The sequence below is a fragment of the Eublepharis macularius genome, chromosome 8 (assembly GCF_028583425.1).
Source record: "Eublepharis macularius isolate TG4126 chromosome 8, MPM_Emac_v1.0, whole genome shotgun sequence".
Taxonomy (NCBI): Eukaryota; Metazoa; Chordata; class Lepidosauria; order Squamata; family Eublepharidae; genus Eublepharis; species Eublepharis macularius.
This window is the reverse complement of record NC_072797.1, coordinates 138,621,674-138,642,269: the sequence shown is the minus strand read 5'-3', so window position 1 is coordinate 138,642,269 and position 20,596 is coordinate 138,621,674. Positions and strand designations below refer to the sequence as shown.

The 20,596-nt window shown below is 45.4% G+C and overlaps 1 protein-coding gene across 1 annotated transcript in view; it reads left to right on the top strand.

Moving 5' to 3' along the window:
* Positions 1–14,829: 14,829 nt before the first annotated feature.
* Positions 14,830–20,596, top strand: part of FBXO10 (F-box protein 10) — a 41,824-nt gene continuing 36,057 nt past the window's right edge. The window contains exons 1-2 of the mRNA XM_054987122.1: positions 14,830–15,414; positions 16,969–17,826. Of these exons, the coding sequence (XP_054843097.1) occupies positions 14,830–15,414; positions 16,969–17,826 (1,443 nt within the window). The remainder of the gene's footprint in view (positions 15,415–16,968; positions 17,827–20,596) is intronic.

Here is a 20,596-nt window from a genome sequence, read left to right as displayed (position 1 = left end):
CAAAACGGATGTAATGTGGCTAACTCTGTCAAAGGTGTGCCACAATTAAATATTAGTCTCCATCTTTTGATATTTCATAAGAAATAGCTCAGAGAAATGCCTTGGTAAGGACAGGAACTAAATGCTATGCTACTTGGGCACAATCTGCTGACGTAAATACGTGCCTAGTAGGGAGCTTCCGTGCTTCTAAACATACCACGGAAATTAGTTATGCTTTGTTTCAGATACATTTCATCTCTGAGCTTGGTAATAACATTTTTTTGCTACTATTCCCTATTGTATCTGTTTCTTAATTGTTGTTCGTGACTGTACTTTGCTACTGTCCAGGGCTTTTTTCAGCTGGAACGCGTTGGAACGAAGTTTCGGAACCTCTTGAAATTGGTCACATGGCCAATTTCATGGCCAATTGCCCTTCGCGGCGCGGAGGGCAATCTCAACTCCCCTCTGTCTGGAGATCAGGGGGCGGGGCCCCCAGCCATGTGACTATTTTCTCCGAGGGCAACCCACTGAGTTCCACCACCTCTTTTCCCAGAAAAAAAGCCCTGCTCCTGTCGATTATATTATATTTTCATTCACACTGTGTAATCTTCCTTAGATCTCAGTGAGAGAGATGAATTATTATTATTATTATTGATTATGATGATGATAATCCACCTCTCTCACTGAGATCACTGAGTATAATAATAATAATAATAATAATAATAATAATAATAATTCTTACTTTGATCAGGCAAATATCTTCTGTGCTAGCAAAGAGAGGTCCCATAGCTCAGAGGCACAGAACATGCCCTGATTATAAAATTGCATGATGTGTCCGACCACTCCACTGACCAAACTCTGAAGCCCTCCTTAAGGTGGGATACATGCCCCTGTTGCTAGCATCTCCATTTAAAGGATCTTATGTTTCAGGGCTGTGAAATATCCTTGCCTAGCAGCCATTTTGAATAGACAGTACAAATGTCATGTTTTGCAATGTAAGTAAGTTTGTGAATTTTATTTCTATGTATTAATAGGGAATTTAAATATATGTTCATGGTGGTTAGAGGTGCAGGCCTCTAATGTGTGGGCACCTGGGTCAGTCCATGTGTATCTCAGAGAAAGGCTATTCTGTCTAGTTTGGTGATTCTATCTAGGTCAGGCTATCCCTGTGGAGCCTGAGGGCCAAGCTACACATGACGAATGACACTTGAACGGCAAGTGGATTGAGTGGAGGGCAAGTGAACAGGGAGAAATACACTTGCCGTTCAAGTGTCATTCGTCATGTGTAGCTTGGCCCTGAGAGAGTCTGTGTGGATGAGAGAATTATTTTGTGAGTGAAGAACTCTGTGGAAAATTAGTCTTTGTGACTGGGGCTGTGAATATATCTTTAAGAATATATACCTAGCTTTAAACCACTAAGCTTTTGAATCTATTCTGAAACCAACACACTTATCAATAGTCTGCAACCATCACACGTATGTACTTATAAATAAATTCTACTTCTGATTAAACAGAAGCATTACAACTAAGAATATAAGACAGTCCTTCTTGACCGCACCAAGTTCGCCTCGTTTCTTTCAGGGGCCAGAGAGATACATGTAGGAAGCCCACAAGCGGAGCGCGTAGAGCACAGATTTTTTCTGCTGCTACCCTTCAACAGCTTAGGCATGCTTGCTCGAGTATGGAGGTTTCATTTAGCCATTGTGCCTTTGACAGACACATCTTTCACAAATTTGTCTAGTCCCCCTTTAAGCTGGATCAAGTTCTTTCTGTCCACTTTCTCCAGATCATCAGTAATTCTATAATTGTCCACACACACACACACCCGGGTCATGTTATTTCTAAACTAAAAGGCCCTGCACTCTTTAGCTTTTTCCTTGTGCGGAAGGTGCTCTGACTCCTTGATCATTTTGCGCTAGATTAATTAGACCAATGGATGGACTCAGCACATGTGGGGTCTTTTTCTTGAGCTCTAAATGGCATGCACATTAACGGCATTGCATAAATGGGGGGAAGGGGGCTCTTTTTCCTGTTTCAGCTTCAACTTTGTTTTGCATGGCTTATTGTGTGAAGCACGGCCAGTCTTAGACTGTCAGACCCCTTTGCATATATAACAAACATGCAGGGCTTTTTTTCAGCAGGAACGCGGTGGAACGGAGTTCTGGCACCTCTTGAAAATGGTCACATGGCTGGTGGCCCCGCCCCCTGATCTCAAGACAGAGGGGAGTTTAGATTGCCCTCCTCGGAGGGCAATCTAAACTCCCCTCTGTGTGGAGATCAGGGGGCGGGGCCACCAGCCATGTGTCCATTTTCACTGAGGGCAATTTACACTTTAAAAAATTCCCTTGTTCCAGCTGACTCAAAGTGACGTCATTGTGCGGTCCTGAGTTCCACCACCTCTTTTCACAGAAAAAAAGCCCTGCAAACATGTATGTTCTGTTAACAACAACTGTGCTTATATACCACTCTTCTAGACAGATTAGTGCCTCACCCAGAGCAGTGAACAAGTTAGTATTATAATTATCCCCGCAATACAGCTGGGGAGCTGAAGCTGAGAGGAGGGGCTTACCCAAGGCCTCTTACTGAGCTCATGGCAGTAGTGGGATTCGAACCAGTAGAGTGCTGATTCACAGCCGAACCACTTAACTACTGAAGGGTGGCCTTGTGTCCCCTGATCTTGAATAGACTGCACAGATAGCTCCTCAAACACAGTAACATGCACCTTACCTGCCCACACGTCAACCGAAGCCTTCCTCCAAAATAGCTCTTCCGTTGGCAGAAGGGCCCCAGGTTCCAGGCTACTTCCTTAGGCTGGAGGAAGGGCTCGTAATAATAACATCTTAGTTCTAACTTTATTTAGATATCTTGATCCGACTTTTCTCCCCAATAGGGACCTAAAGAGGCTTACAACATCATTTTCTCCTCCTCACCACCGTGTGAGGTAGGTTAGGTTGAAAGACAGCAACTGTCGCAGGGTTATATATCTAGCAAGCTTCCTCGGTAGAATGGGGGCTCGTCTCCCGTCTCCTAGCCCAGAGCTCACCACTACGTCACGCTGGCTCTCTACACCCTGATCCTCCTAGCACATACAGCAGAAGAGGTGTTTCTTTCTCCCTATTTCAGGACAGTCCGCTTGAAACTTCCAAACTGAAAATGATAGCTGGCACCATACTTAGGGGGCGTGTGGATTAAAGTTCTAAACCCACAAAAGCTGGAATGTGCCTCTTCCTCTAATTTTGTCTATTTGTTGAATAACCAATATAAACAAATAAAAAAGAATTACGGTTATTCTAGAATTATAGAGCTTTAAAAGAAGATAGATCATTGAGAAACATAAGGGATGAATTCCTTTGGCAGTAAGATGTGTCATTGATGTCTCTTTGAAACGCCTGCAGAAGATGCAGAAAAGAAGATTTAACATCATGGCCTGAAATGCCTTTTTCTTCTCCCCACTCCTTCTTTTTTAAAAAAGTGTGACAAAGAGTTTTAGATCCAGAGTTAGTCTGTAGCTGCAAAATAGAAAAGAATCCAGTAGCACCTTTAAGACTAACCAACTTTATTGTAGCATGAGCTTTTGAGAGCCACAGCTCTCTTCCTCAGATGCCACTGATGAAGAGAGCTATGGTTCTCGAAACCTTATACTGGGATGTATCTGACGAAGAGAGCTGTGGTTCTCGGAAGCTTATGCTAAATAAAGTTGGTTAGTGTTAAAGGTGCTACTGGACTCTTTACTATTTTAAAGCGTTCTAGGAAACCGAAAACTCGCACGCTGTTCTGAGATGGTTCCAAGCAGCTCCGCGAGATCTCTGGGCTCTTGCTTCCGAGTAAGCACGTATGGCGTCAGGGTTGCGGTGCAACAGTCGGGTCTCTACTCCGAGGTAAGTTCCACCGCGTCGTCTCCGTTCCTGCACAGAAGGTCTGCCGGGCCACCTCCTCTGCATGGGGAAATTCAACGCGCCGCAATTGCCAAGAAGGGCAACGCTTTCCACGCCCTGGGCGGCTTCTTGGTCCGGCTCTCCCCCGGGATCCCCGCGATCATGTGATCGCGATGATAGAGATCCCGAGGAAATCTTCTCTCCCTCTCCTTTCCCGGGGAAGATCTCTATGATCCGAGCGCCTGTGCGCGCCGGAGCGGTGGGAGTGGCCGGAGTCCCGGGGTGTTTTCCTCCGGCTGCCTTTGCAGCTTTGCCAGCTGCCGGGATGGTGTGAACAATCTGCCACGCGCTCCGGAGGAAGGTAAGCGGCTTCCGCCTCCCGGGCCGAGCGAGCGCGAGTTCTTGGGGGGAAGTTTGGAGGCGCAATCCCGCCCCCCCTTTCGCTTTGCAGATGGTTGGGGGGGGGCTGCACTTTTCTGCATCTCGATGTTTGCAGCTGATAGTTTAGCCCGGGGGAGGCTTGCGGCTGGGCTTGCTTGGGATGGAGCACGCGGGGATGCGCGGTGCTAAGGGGTTTGTGCTTTGGCTCAGGCGGTGCCAGGTTTAGGGGGGTTCTTCTTCTTCTTTTTTTTGCCCAGCCCTTTGTTTTCGTAGCATCTAAACTGATGTAGAAAACAGTGAATACCCGATATGTTGTGTGTGTAAAGTGCTGTCAAGTCACAACTGACTTATGGCGACCCCTGCTGGAGCACTCAAGGCACGTGAGCATTAGAGGTGGTTTGCCATTGCCTTTCTCTACAGTCTTCCTTGGTGGTCCCCCATACCAGTACTGAGCCTGCTTAGCTTCCAAGACCTGACCAGATTGGACTATACCATGCTGCATTCCCTCCCCATCTAGCCATCCATCCATCCATATGCAAAAGACCCTCCTCAGGATACAGTGAAGCCTCCCTCCATTAGCATTCCACACCCTGGGAAACTCTTACAGGATGACTCAGCCCAAACCCACCTTCCTGAGTAGATATAAATTACCTGCCAACATCTCCACACTGTGACACTGAGAGATCGCTGTCTTTTGGTGCTACACCTCTGAAGATGCCAGTCACAGCTGCTGGCGAAACGTCAGGAACTACAATGCCAAGACCACGGCAATACAGCCCAGAAAATGCACAACAACCAACATTCTCCAGCCGGGAAAGCCTTCGACTATCTATCTGTCTGTCTGTCTGTCTGTCTGTCTATCTATCGTCTGCCTTTCTTACTGAGACTCAAGGCAGATTACACAGTGTTAGATTAGTACAATCAGTATCAGGGACATTTTCATAAACAACGCTTCAGGGTAAATAAACACAAGTTTACAGAGACATAGCATTAGCAAGAATCCAATACCAGGTTAAAGCACTGCTGAAATGGAACATAAGCAATTCTAGGACTGATATTAGGCAACATGAAGCACAGGTAGCACATAGGAGTACATATTTAAAGCAACAGGTAATATATAAAGCAACATAGAGGTGAAGTCTATGGTTCCTAACTCATTAGCAAAGCATCTGAGACACCCTCCCTACGATACAGCCCTCCTATCTGAGTAATTTGGTTTTGCATTGTTTGTGGAAAGCCAGGAGAGTGGGAGCTCTCCTGACCTCAGGCAGGCCGTTTCACAAGGTAGGGGCCACCACAGAGAAAGCCCGTGTATTGGCTGCTGTTGATTTTGCCCATGTGCAGCCTGGCACCTGCAGGAGATCCTCCCTCTCATTACCCCAGATCTGGATGTCCCGTGCTTGCTCGACCTCATCTCGGAAGTGAAGCAGGGTCAGCTCTGGTTAGTACTTGAATGGGAGACCACCAAGGACGTCCAGGGTCACTACGCAGAGGCAGACAACGGCAAACCCCCTCTGTTAGTCTCTTGCCTTGAAACTCCTGTGGGGAGTTGGCATAAGTGGGCTGTGACTTGACAGCATTTTCCAGTTCCCAAACTCCTGTGTTGGAAGCAATGCTAATGGCTAGGAAGGTTTCTGTAAGTGTGTTAAGACAGCCTGAAAATATTGGTGATTTCCCAGTCCTGGAAGAGGACCACCCTCTCATTTCATTAGCATCATTTATTTAGGGACTGCAGGCAGGTGAGAAGGAGCCCTCAGGTTGAATAGTTTTGTGATAATAAAAGGAATGGACATTTCCTGGAAGCTGTGATGGTTTAGAGATGAAATCCAGAATGACAGTTGGACAGTATCTTTAAGAGGACCTATGAAACTTGTTTAATTGGTCCCAAGGAAGGCATTTACTTTCTTGATGCAACTAAGATTTTAGCCTTGAAAGAGCTGCTTCCCAGAAGTGTCTCAAACGGTCGAACCCATAACAAAAGTATGGCTTCAGCTTTTGAAATGTTTGTATGACTGACCTGTCACTCAAGCTTGTTGGGAAAATGCAATTCTGAAGAGATGTTTGTTTTAACCTTTTTGGTTTTTTATTCTGTAAACAATTAGTGTTCAGGTATATAAGATTGTCTGATGTAACTGTTCTTTATGCATATGAGCTAAGGAGAGTATGCGTCTGAGCTTTATTTGGAAATAATAAAACTCATATTTCTTTGTACCACGGGGATTGGTGTCTTGAATTATATTTGGGTAAGTGAAACTAGGGAAATTTATAATTGACAGCAGAGTACTACTATTTTTAAAAATCCCTGTCATCTTGTAGCAAAAAAAAAAGAGGCTTAAAGAGATCCGGGTGAGATGCTGATTAGGAATGGAAACACTTCTTCATTTGTGGTCTTGAAATTCAGCGAGCTTCATTGAGGGTGTGTCCCCCTCTGGTGAAAGGGAACGCAGGAAGATGCCAGAGAAAGCTTTCAAGCCTGAACGTGGCTTATTATTAACCATTGTATTACACTCCCAATTAGGGTGACCAAAAGGGTGGGGTTTATTTTGGACATGTTTTTAGCACACGGTTAGGGGTAACTGAAGGTTCTAGTCTGCCCTAAAGATCATCACAGGCCCCTTTTTAAATCCACGGTGCTTTCAATTTCAAACATACTGTACTTGGGACATACTTGCAAAGTTTCCCATTCCCAACATAAAACACAAGAATCTTTTGTCAGTCAACATTGAACAAGATTGAATTATTTCATGTTTAGTAGTTATAAAAATATAGCATTACTGAGCAAGGGGCTGTATTTCACACCCATTTTACACCTTATGAAGAGGCCAAACCCAAATTGCATATTGAGCTTTCCAGAACCTCAGCCTGTTTCTTTTTGTCCTCTCTCTTGGCCTTGCGACTCAGCATGAAGAGAATCACGACCCACTTTTTGGACCTGAGAACTGCTTTAGAAGCTAAACTTTTGGGCTATGTTAGAGTAAGAATGACCTGCTCTCAGAGGAGTTCCCCTGTGTTTCTGTGTGAGTTGCTGTTCTGGACATGCTTCCTATATGGAAGGAGTTGAACCTAGAACAGTGATTCATGGAGACGCATAGAGGTCAGGCTGTTCTGAAGGCAGGTAATTCTGCTATCATCTCTGGAAAGGTTAGCCAGGTTACACTGCGGCAGGCAAAATAACCAAGAGTCTCTTTAAAAACTAACGCATTGATTTCTGCAGAATTTTTTTTTCTGAGCCAGATCTCTATTGAGTGGCATCATTCACCTCATGAAATGAGCTCTGACTCACAGAAGCTTATCTCTCAATAAATGCCTTGGTCTTTAGAATGTTCCAAGATTCTTGGTTATTTTGGCTATTACTTCTGGAGTCGTGGAACGGTATCCAACACAGGGGATAGTACAGGGTGATGGATGCTGACTGAAAAGAGGCAAGGCCAAGGGCAGTAAATCATGCAGAGCTGCAGCAGGCAACCTCCTCTGTGGACTCACGCTGCTTCTTGCCATTTTGCAGGAAGCAACACAATCCTCTCCCCCCTTCCACCAAGTCCTTCTGTGTATGGTTGTGTGTTGTTGCCTTTCCAGTGTGGTTTCTGCACAAGGCAGAAGTGGTACGACTTTCCCTTCGAGCCAGCTTTGCAGAAGAGAGATGGAACCCCCTCGGCCCTGTGTTTACTGCAGTTCATGGAGAATGTGGGAGAGGGTGATTGAGATGTAATTTGTGCCTAGGGGCAGCTGTGCTTTCAAACCTCCACCTTTACCTGCATTTTATTACATTTTTATTTTGCTGTTCCTTCAGAAAGCTCAAAGCAGCTTTCAGAATTCTCTCCTCCTCCATTTTATTCTCACAACAACCCTGTGAGGGAGTGAGAGGCTGACAGGCCCAAGGGCATCCTGTGAGCTTCAGTACAGAAGTAGATTAGATCTCTTAGATCCTAGTCCAGGGGTGGGGAACCTTTTTTCCACTAAGGGCCAAGTTTATGTTATGTCCCATGTGGGGAGCGCCCTTTCTCCTGCACGCGTGACGTCGCTCCCAGAAATGACGTCATCATGCAGCATGACCTGTTTGTGGCAGCGGCAGCAGCTCTGTCACCAGTGCCAGCACCCCCCACTGCTGCCGCCACCTGCTCTCGCTGCGGTGGCACAGGCCACTTTCGCCAGCACTGCAGGTCGCTCTCTGTGGCGATGGCAACGGGCGGCACTGGCAACAGCAGACAGTGGCAGCGAGAGCGGCCTGCTTTCACTGCTACTGCCGCCTGCTATCATGGTGTGGGAGTGCGCCCCCCCCTGGGGATGGGGTGCCCCAGGGAGCACGCCCCCACCAAGTGGGTAAGTGGGAGCGGGGGGGGGGGAAGGGGGGGATCGGGGGATCTCCCCGCTGCATTTGCCCGCCGCGCCGTTGTCTGCCCGTAGCTCCGCCGCTCGTCTCTGTCCGCAGGCCAGTCCAAATGACTTCGTGGGCTGTATATGGGCCAGATGTTCCCCTCCCCTGTCCTAGTCCAATACTCTCTTGCCACTATACCACACTGACTGGCTATGTACTTGCGGGGAACACAACTTAGAGGAAGTCCTGATCAATGAAATCCATAGAGGTGTTCCTTTTTGCTATCAAAGGCCATGCTTCACAAAAACATAGAGTTAGAATGCATTTTGTGTAACAGAATAGTAAGCCTGTGATACTGTGCTATGCTGCAAAAGGGAATCCGTGCAACAAGAATTCCCTTTATGAATCTATTGTCCATGTGCTGTGTCAGGTTCATTCTTTGTAAGCAGCATTCCCGATCCTCTCAACATCAGATGATAGGCGTTGGCTGGATAATCTCGGAACTGTTTGGATAAATGATGTTGAATTGTACTAATCTGATGGCAGTGGCAATCGAGAGAGATGTTCCCGAAGCAGCTGCTTTTGGTGTAAGCATTCTTCAGTTCGGCTCAGAAGAATTCTGTATCACTGAAAAGCTTGGCCGTTTCCACACATCTTACCTTCCTGTGGAACATCGTGTGAAAGACGCAGAAGACAGCATCTTCTCGCACGAAGTCGCGCCAGGAAGATGCTGTTATCCGGGAGTTACGCGTGAAATCGTGCAAAACTCTCCGATAACAGCGTCTTCCTGGTGCGAGAGGACGCTGTCTTCTGGGTCTTTCGTGCGATGTTCCGCAGGCAGGTAAGACGTGTGGAAACGGCCCTTGTCTACTCACACTCAAAGAGGGTGCTCTAGTAAACACTGTATAAATGCACTTTACAGTGACAGAGAACTCTTCATCGTGTATTTGGCAAAAGTTCTGAGTTCTAGAAGAGTTAGTGCATACGAAGTTGGTCCAGAGAAACATGCACCTCTTTTATATTCTTTATTCTTCCGAACTAGCTTTTAAATTAAATCCTGTACTAAACATGATTCTTGCCTCTAGAGCTCTCTCCTTTTCTGTGTATTCAACCCCTGTCTAGCTGAAAGTCTCAAACATTTCTGAATGCGTTCAGAAATAAAGTGCACAGTTCCATCTCTGTGCCACGTCCCATTCAGTGACTATTTATAATCTGCAAAGTTGCGAAGAACAAATTGTCTTTTAAAATACCTGCTGAATTGTTATTTGAGCTGAGATCCCATAGGAAGTCTCCGTATGACGTGGGGGGATTAAAAAGGTTCTGTGTTCTTTTTCCATCTCCCAAATCCAGCTCCCCTGAGATGGGTAAGGCAGAAAAGGCTTTGTTTAATTGCGTCTAGCAGGATACAGGAGAGATAGTGATTTGATCCTGTTAATCTCCAGAGGAGCTATTGATTTATGATATTCTTTAAACCTCCTGAAATTTCCTGTCTCCAAAAAAAAAAAAAACATGGTAAAGAAGGTACGATACGCTCTTAGAAGCGGAGGGGGGAACAAGGTGAACATTCTCGATAATTAATGACGAGCAATAACTACTTGATCTAATGCACAAATGATACCAGAACATGATCGTACATATATATGTTATAAATACTTGATGACATCCAGTAGACAATAACAACTGTGACAAGTTGGTGTTTTGTCTAATTATTAATAAAGATGTCATAGGAGGCTCAAACCTTTTGACAAAAAGTCAATTTAGAGCTGTTTAATGTCCCAGTTGCTGTACAAGTAACTTCTCAGTGGAAGGCTGCCCATTCCACGGGGTCTTAATAGCAAGGGTGGTGGGGGAGGCTTTAGTGGAATCTTGGTGCATGTACTTTGAGGTATGGAGGGATTGCTTTTCCTGTTGTAGCTTAGAGCCAAACTATAAGTGACGAATGACACAGGTTGGACACTTGTCAGCTTCCCTCAAGTTTTGATGGGAAATGTAGGCAGCTTGGCGGAATGTTGGACAAGTAACAGTTGAAAAGTCCATTGGACAGCAGTCGGAGAGCTAAGCTGCAAGACCAGGATGCCTACATTTCCCATCAAAACTTGAGGGAGGCTGACAAGTGTCCAACCTTTGTCAGGCGTCACTTGTAGCTTGGCTCTTAGTCACTGCAACAGACATTGGTCCAAAATGTGAGAGATTCAGTGTTCAGAATGTAAGGAGTGACAAATACCTTGGCTACCATTCAGCTGGCACCTGAGAGACTGCCACTGAAAAGTAGCAGCCCTTTGGGTTTCTGGAATCCTTCTCTTGTTGAGCTAAATTGCTAAGTTTTTATTGTTGCTGTTGCATAGAGAAGCTACAAGTCAGAAATTTATTTTCAGTTGTCACTGTTGAAACTGTTCTTTTGGCATGATAGCATCTGCAACTCCTTTTTAGAACTCTTTGTTTTTGTTTTGATTTTAAAAGATCATGCACACACACACACACCCATACACACCAAATATGCAGCTACAAAAATACTCCAGGATTTTGTCAGACTGCGGCTTACTGAAAGTTGCAATCCAGCCTATCTCTTGCAATTAGACATGAGTCCATTGGTTTCAAAAGATTTTACTGAATATAAACAACCATTATAGTCCACTGACCAAGATGCAATATCTTGGCTGGTACACGGGTATTGTTATGAATGAAGGTAAAGGTTAAGGTACAGGATAGCATAGCCCAGCAAGTCCCATCCTCCCCCCACAGTTCTCAAAACAAACGGCTTGAAGCTGAGAGAGTGAAACTTTCCCAAGGCTGGAAAGGCTGTAGTCATAACATTCCTCTTCTTTGAGATAACTGTTACTGGACTGCTTGTCACCTGCAAAAGAAGAGCTTAAAACACTGACAGGATTAAAATGGAGTCTCTTTGGTTAAATCAGACAAAGAACATAGTCAGACCTGACAGATTTTACCCTAAAAATAAACTGGGAGGTGAATTTGCTATCCTGGTTGCACTTTTTATTTATTTATTTTTTTAAAAAAATAAAATTTGTTCATCGTAGAATACAGAGAAGTGCTCTCACACTTTTTCTTCAGGCTTTTTTTCAGGTGGAACATGGTGGAACGGAGTTCCGGCACCTCTTGAAAATGGTCACATGGCAGGTGGCCCCACATCCTGATCTCCAGACAGAGAGGAGTTTAGATTGCCCCCCCCCCATGCTGGCATGGGGGGCAATCTAAACTCCCCTCTGTCTGGAGATCAGGGCGCGGGGCCGCTGGCCATGTGACCATTTTCGCCAAGGGCGATTTAAACGTTAAAAAACTCCCCGCTTGTTCCAGCTGACTCAAAGTGACGTCATTGTGCAGTCCTGAGTTCCACTATCTCTTTTCCCAGAAAAAAAGCCCTGAGTATAGTAGTAAACATTGTCCCCAAGTATTGCCAGTAACCAGTAAACAAAAAAAGCACCTTGGATAAAAAGCGATCTTGAAATCTGTGCATTTATCCATTGGGGGTAGGGTTTTTTAAAAATCCCATGTTGGGGTTTCAAAAATACTCCAAGATACTGTGGAGAGGTTGGAACATTCTCTCACTGTTGGTGGGAATGCCAACATGTCGTTAATTTTTGGAAGAAAATCCTCACTTCGATTAAAGACATCACTAACTACACAATCCCTCTAAAGCCTGAATTAATCTTTTTGGATCAATGGGACGACCTACTCATTCCCAAAATAAGAAAGGACCTTATAACAAGCCTGCTAACAGCTGCAAAGAGCATTATTGAACTTATTGGAAAAGTAATAATGTTCCAGCATTATCTGTCTGGCATAACAAGATCTGGGATCATTTCATTACAGAAAAATTGAGTGACAAAATTTATCAAGCTGAGCACTTTCCCAAAAGCACTAATTTTCAGGAGAAATGGTCTCCATTCTATGAATATCTGGAAAACAATAATATCTGGGCAGTATCAAAGTTTCACAAATCTGTTTTTGAATTGCTATAATGTAGATATTAGAATCTAAGCCTTATCACTGTTACTTTACATTGTATATAGTATTGTTATTTGGTTATTGGCTGTGTTTTAGTTACCAATTGTTACTTGTTAATCTGTGCTATCTTGTAATTTATTGTATGCATTTTATTAATAAAATTTTGTTTAAATTAAAAAAAAATACTCCAAGATAGAAAAGCTATATACATCATTGATGGTGTTAGATGTTTGCCCTTAAAATTCATAGAAGTTTTTTAGCTGTCTAATATTGGCTTAGGGTATACCCCGAAAGCAGTAAAAGTAAAGGTACCCCAAAAGCAGTATGTGTAAGTTTTTCAGACATTTGTTTACTGGTTTGAAGTGAGTCCTAGAAGGGGTGTGGAATTTTGCACATGATATGAGTATAACGAAAGCAAGTTTGTGTATGTGTTCACACACTAACTAGGATGTAATGATACTGTGTGCACTAATAAAATGTAACCATGGAGAGGCTCAGCCATCTTGCAGTTCCGACTGGGGAAACTTGCATGTACTGGTGAACTACAGAGAAGTTTCCCTGAATGAGCAGTTAGCAGCCGCTTGGCTTGTTTCCAGTTGGGAAAATGGAGCGGGGTGCGGGGAGGGCTTAAGCCCCTCTCCCTGCATGCTCTCCCCTTTGAACTGGGCCTGTGCACACCTGGAATTAAGTTCTAGGCATGGAACTTGCAGAATGCATTCGTTGATAGGATCCATGGCAGGCATGCGTGTTGGAGTAGGGAGGGACACGAGGACTTCGTAATGTGTGAATTCGCCTTCAGGGTGCCAGTCTCCCTTCCAGATTGCTTTCTGTCTGCATGGCCTTTCCTTAATTACATCATTTTATAATTAGTCAGTTAAGAAAAAAGGATGATATGTTCTAGCCTTGCAAATAAATACTAGCCCACACGAAAAATTGACTCGCCCTTCCATAACTATGTTAGCCATTTTTGGCCAGGAGGGCTAGTTTATACACTGGCCCTGCCCTCTGATCCTTTTTGAACTCATGAGGGAGGAAAGGCATGCATGTCCCCACGTACATGAGCTTTTGGCTTTCCAAAGAAGGAGGAGGAGTTTCAGTGTACCTAACCCGATGCTCTCGGGAAGAGTGCACACACCTGAGCTGTTTCTGTGTGCATCGGATCAGTGGGTCTGAAAAATGAAAACCAGCCTGGAAAAAAAAAGTGGAGGAAGCCCACTCTCTTCTAGTTTTGTTACTAAGAATATAGAGATTAATGTAAACTGCCCATGTGACATTGTAATTCAGTTTAATTAAAAAGACCTAACTAAACAAAAGAAATACAGTTCGTTTCCTGTTTGTTTCTCTCCTTTTGCCATACTCTTTTCTGTCATGTTGTCTCTTCTTTCTTCGTTTTTTTGGCTGCTGAGCTGTAATGGAGAAAGAAAGAGGGAGGAAAGAAAGAAATCTTCTGTGTAGTTTGCAGGGCTTTTTTCTAGGAAAAGAGGTGGTGGAACTCAGTGGGTTGCCCGTGGAGAAAATGGTCACATGGCTGGTGGCTCCGCCCCCTGATCTCCAGACAGAGGGGAGTTCAGATTGCCCTCCGCGCCGCTTGGCGGCGAGGCGGGCCATCTCAAATCCCCTCTGTCTGGAGATCAGGGGGCAGGGCCACCAGCCATGTGACCTGGCCTCACTGACAGTCCTTTAGATGGCACTGGATTTCTAGCCACTGTGTGTGACAGAATGTTGGACTGGATGGGCCACTGGCCTGATCCAACATGGCTTTGCTTATGTTCTTATGTTCTTATGTTCATTTTCAAGAGGTGCCGGAACTCCGTTCCACCGCGTCCCCGCTGAAAAAAGCCCTGGTAGTTTGTATATCTCTCTGTTCTGCCCTGTACACACTCTGAAATACTGCTTAGAGTGCTGCACAACAATGGTGAAGGTTTGCGATTTATTTATTAAAATATTTATACCACACCTTCCCCTATAGATCAAGGTGGAATATAAGTCCCAATTTTAAAAAATCCAAATAATGCTGCTCCCCCCGCCCCCATGCTTGCAGACTACAAACCTTAAAAAGCACTCGCAAATCTTTCCTCCGCCATGAAGCTCATCTTGGAGCAGTCTCTTTCTGTCACCTACCTCACAAGGTTGACATGAAGGTAAAATGCAAGGAAGAGGAGAAACCTGTATGTTGCCCTGAGTTTTTTTGGAAGAAAGGTGAGATAAAAAAGGGTGTCAATATGAGATCTATATTTATAGATATCAAAATACTGCTCGAAGCCAGTATGCTTTCCAATCTTTCCCTTTGTGTCCCAACATTCCTAGGCAACTATGGAGATCAGTGGCCTCCCGCTGGAGTTGTGGCGTTTGATCCTGTCCTACATGCGCCTCCCTGACCTTGGCCGCTGCAGCTTGGTTTGCCGTGCCTGGTACGAGCTCATCCTGAGCCTGGACAACACCCGATGGAGGCAGCTGTGCCTCGGCTGCATCGAGTGCCGACATCCGAACTGGCCCAACCAGCCTGACGTAGAGCCTTGGTCGTGGCGGGAAGCCTTCAAGCAACATTACCTCGCTTCAAAAACCTGGACAAAAAACAGTCAAGATCTTGAGGCCTCCAACTGTTTCTACTTGTTCAGGAGGAAAAAAGACAGGCGTGTGCTTTGCGTTGGGCCCGGCTGCGAGTTTGACAACCTCAGGAGAGCTTTGCTTTCGGCTGGTGTTTATGACAGGATTGTGCTGTTGCCGGGGGTGTATGAAGAACAGAGCGAAATCTTCCTCAAGGCCCCGGTGGAGATCATGGGGAGAGGCAAGCTTGGTGACGTGGCTCTCCTAGCCAGCTTTGACCAGCACTGTCCGACCATGAGGCTATGCAATTTGGTATTCATGCCTGCCTGGTTCACACCAGTTCTCTATAAGGTGAGTGGGAAATCTATACGAGAACCTTTTCAGACCACAGACAGGCCTACTGAAAAGCAGAAAGAAAAAGTAGACAGTTATAGTGGCCCATAAAAAATCCACAACAGGAAATAAAATTCATGTCATACCTTTTATTAGGGCCAACCAAAATGACTGAAAACATTGTGCAAGCTTTCTGAACTCTTCTAGATACAACAAAAATTTAAAAACAGAAGAAGAAAGCAGATTTTCCAGGTCAAGATTTTAAGAACCTATCTTGCCAGCCTTTGGCGTTAGATGCGGACAGCCGTACAAAAAACAAATTTGAGGTAGCAAATTTTGGTGGCCCTTAACTATGATGAGAAATGTGGCCAAGAGACACAGTTCACAGGTAGGTCCTCCCGTGCAAGCTCTGGCAAAGTGAACGGGATTTGGTCAAGAGTTGGGTAGTCACTGGATCAGGCACTGAAATATCTGTGGGTAGCCCAGGTTTAGTATTCCTATTTGGTCCCTAGAATCCTTTTCTTCATGCAGCAAAGATTCTGCTTGGTTTTTTGCTAATTAAACCACAGGGCCAACGGGTCTTCCACAAGACAGGCTGAGGCATAGCAGCAATGGGGTTTGTGCACAGGGGGCTTTCAGAAAGATCACAGCAAGGCTGAGGAAGAGCTGCCGGGTGCCTGAATGCACCATAGTCATATGTGGGCATGGGGGGGGGGTGGAATTTTCAGCAGCAGCAGAACCAGCCCAGAACCCTGGGGTAAGAACAACCAGAGCTGGGTGACCTTGGGTCAGTCACAGCCTCTCTGGAGCACTCTCAGCCCCACCCACCTCACAGGGCGATTGTTGTAGGGATAATAATAACATACTTTGTCAACTGCTCTGAGTACATGTTAAGTTGTCCTGAAGGGCAGTGTATAAATCAAACGTTATTATTAATTTGGAAGCATGTCTCAGACTCCTCTGTTTTACCACTCAGCACAATAGAAGACAGTGAATGATCCATGGAGAGTGTTTGTTTCTACGAAGGAGTGGAGTCTTTTTTTGTGTTACTTTGCAAAGCCTCTTCCATGTTAGGTAACCATGTTAGTTGGTCGAAGCAAATGCAGAAAGGCATCTTGTGACACCTTGAAGACGAATGACTTTTCAGTGATGCATTTGACGAAGAAGGACTCTTGTCTGTGAAAACTTAGGCTGTAATAAACCTTCTATGGACTAGAGCCCATCATCTGGCACAAAGGAGAGATCCTTTGAGTTGTCTGCTACTGCCCACTGCAGCAGTGGGAGAGAATTGGGGGGGGGGGTGCCATCATGGCGATGCCATGATATCACTTCTTCTTGTGGTGTAGCTGGAACATTGCAGAGATATGTGACCTCTCTTCTGCCAGTGGGAAGTGACGGTGTGTGGCACCTAGGCTCGCCCCTGAAAGCTCCTCGAGGTTGCTGTTGGCTGGCAACCCTACGCACCATGACTGTGTGTCCTTTCAGGCAAAGGGGTCATCTTTGGAGGTTTTTTATCAATGTTTGTTAGCATAAAGCATTTGATTTTTTTTTATTTTACTCTTTGCCCCTCAGACGACCTCAGGCCACGTTCAGTTTGACAACTGCAACTTTGAGAGTGGACAGCTGCAGGTTCACGCCCCGGGAACATGCCAGGTTAAATTCTGCACTTTCAACCAGTCCAGCATCAGTTTCCACAGCGTCGCCATCTCCATCCTTGAAAACTGTGAGTTTGTTGGGAGTGAAAACGCTTCAGTGACCGTAGAAGGTTGTCCTTCTTTGGACAGGAACTGGGCCTGTAAGCACTTGACCATGCTGGCCAAGTCCCGCTCTGTTTTATTACAGACATCGGAGCCACCGCTTTGCAATATATCAAAGTTTGAAAACCAAGGACATCTACCAACGGGGAACATGAGGGCCTGTGAAATTGTGGTAGGTGAGGATCCAGGCCACTTGTTCTCTGCTTTGCGGACTGAAGCGGTGCTAAACGGAGCTTGTGAAAAGGAGAACGATCTCTCTGGGAACTTAACCGTGGCATACAAAGAACGGGCCATGGCCATGGATATGGATTCTAGTGATAGTGAACTGAGCATGAGCAGTGAGAACGAGGAGGAGTCAGAATCGGCATACAGACTTCCGTACCGGGCCCACGGCCTGAGCCACCAGCTGGCCAAAGTTATTCACAGCAGGCCTCAAGCCAGCGGGTTGACAGCTCTTCAGAATGACTATGAGCTAAAAAGTCTGCCTCAGGAGATCCAGAAAAATAAGGAGGTCCATGCTCTGGCCAACTCAGTGCAAGGGTGCCTCGTTCGGAAGTGCCTTTTCAGGGATGGAAAGGGTGGCGTTTTTGTTTGCTCTCAGGGGCAAGCCCGAGCGGAGGGGAGCATCTTCAGAGACTTGACCTATGCTGTGCGATGCATACAAAACAGTAAGGTGCAGTAAAAGCCAGGGAGCAAATCTGATACACCAGAGTTGAGCCTGCTGGTGTATTCAGCTGAACTTCTTTAAGAGCTGACGTTTTGACACCTTTGTGTATGGGGATGTCACGTTTTCAGTGTCTCTCTGACCCCTGCTCTTTAAAACAAGATTTATAGTACCCATAATTCATGCCTGGGTCTTAAGGCCCTTTGTATCTTTTCAGCAGTCTGGTGAGCCACCTTTCCTGGCCTTGAGAAAATGGAACCTTTTTGTAACTGGTTGTTTGTCTAGGGAAGTTAAGGGGTTCTGATTATTTAAAGTATAGGGGGAGGCTTGAAGCAAGAAGGGCAAGATCTTGGGGTTCTCTGGCTCTGTAGGCAGTCATATCCATGTCCACATGAATAGCTTATGAATAGGTCTTGATCAGGGCTTTTTTTCTGGGAAAAGAGGTGGTGGAACTCAGTGGGTTGCCCTCGGAGAAAATGGTCACATGGCTGGTGGCCCCAGAGGGCAATCTCAACTCCCCTCTGTCTGGAGATCAGGGGGCGGGGCCACCAGCCATGTGACCATTTTCAAGAGGTTCCAGAACGCTGTTCCACTGTGTTCCTGCTGAAAAAAAGCCCTGGTCTTGATACAGCAAGTGCTTTGCTGTATACAGGCCCTTTGGCAAGAGGGCAGACATGTCTGCAAACCATGCATGTTTCCCAGCCTTACAGAACTTCCATTTGTTTCTCAGCAATGAGATGTGGAAAGGAAGGCGGCTGCCTTCGGAGCTGGCTGAGCTCTTGAATGAAATGCTAAGTGGGAGTTTGTGTGCCATTCATTACACAGCTATTGTTCCAGGATGAAATGCTTTGCAATTACACCAGCATTTTTCTGAGGAGCACTCAACTTTGGTTTCCAAGTCAGTAATTTGCTTCTTTCTTTTCTTTTCTTTTTGCTTGGAAGAAAACAAAAAGAACCAGAGGTGGGTGTGAGGAGCTTGTTTCTTAGCTCTTAAAGAGGTGTTTTGGCCAGCAACTTTGTCATTGTTTACCTGTATTCATAATCCAGCCGCTAGATTCCCAGTTGTGTAGGCTAGATTTGTAACTCACTGTTATTTGCAAGACTTGGAAAGGAGGGTTCCACCCCTCTTTAAACAACACATGCAGGACTGGTAATAGTAATAACAATGTGTGTGAGTGTGAGTGTGTGTGAGATAATCTTTTGCAACAAGCCCTGTAGCGTAGGCGTCCTCATGTTGCAATGGCGGAGCTGAGAAATTTCAGCCTGCTGACAGTTCTCTAGTGACTTCATGGCAGAAGTGAGATTCAAACCGAAGGACTCGAGTCTTGATTCATTGCTGTTTCCTCACAGGCACAGTCCTCTGTCTGGATCTCATTGCAGCTGCAAACGTGAGGCATTTGCCGTGGCAATAGAGTATTCGCACAGCCGGTTCCCCCACACTTTCCCGCTGCAGTCCCTTGTGGCTGTTAATTAACCCTCATCCCTGGAGGGCTTTTAAAGCAGGTTTTCATATTATTTGTAATTACTGATCAAGGAAGAACAACTTCAAAGAGCCCTGCACTGACAGGGGGAATTTATTTACATTTATTTGTTTAAATCAGGGCTTTTTTTCTGGGAAAAGAGGTGGTGGAACTCAGTGGGTTGCCCTTGGAGAAAATGGTCACATGGCTGGTTGCCCCGCCCCCTGATCTCCAGACAGAGGGGAGTTGAGATTGCCCTCCGCGCCGCTCCCCTCTGTCTGGAGATCAGGGGGTGGGGCCACCAGCCATGTGACCATTTTCAAGAGGTTCCGGAACTCTGTTCCCCCGTGTTCCGGCTGAAAAAAAGCCCTGGTTTAAATAGTCCACCTTTTTCACTGAGACCCAGTGGCAACCATAAGCTACTGGGGCAGGGGAAATGAAGCTGGGAAAGTTAGCACTTTCCTGTCCACACAGCATCATCTTGCTTTAACTGTGAGCTTTCAACAAAAATTATGTCAAAGCAGGATTAGGAAAGGTCACAGCAAAATAGAGAGAAAGCCAAAAGGTGGTTGAATGCTCCATAATGCCATGTGGAAGCTCTATCCATTTCTCTCCAGTGTTTCACTTCGTTGTTGTTGTTGTTGTTGTTGTTGTTATAAGACCCAAGCTGGACCATGCCGCTATGTTACATCAGCTCCAACAGGAAGCTCTTGTTCCCAGTGTCCAATTAGGGAGACTGAGATCAAGAAGAAGATGTTAGGGTTAATTCCAAGGAGAATAAGGTTCCTGCACTCTTTAAGACCTGTGTAGCAGATGGAGCACCTCACACCAATCCCTGCAGTCCACTGATGAGTGTTAAATCTACAAAGCAATCAGAATCTATTCTGGGCTACTGAGTGCGTGCTTCTTGCTTCAGAACATGCTGCATCGATCCAGGGGTCACTTGGGCCAGAACTATTTTGTAAGTGTCACAGCAGTAAACAACTGGTATGGCCCAATTAGCCAGTGATCCCCCAACAGACCCCAGATGGGGTATAAAGGAGAATTTGCTAATGTGTGCTGCTTGTCTCGTCAAAGGTTTCATCCTCCGGGGCAGCTCCTTTGCTAGGGGGAATCAGCGAATGGAAGACATGGGCTGATTCCGCACACATTGGATAATGCACTTTCTTTTCTTTTTTTTAATATATATTTTTTATTTAAAAAAAAAACAGTATACAGAAGTAAAAGAGAACAACAACAAAGTCTCAATGAACTATATACAATTATGCGGATAGGTGTGAGATTTGTGAAATGCCATATTTTTTATACAGGAATAAGGA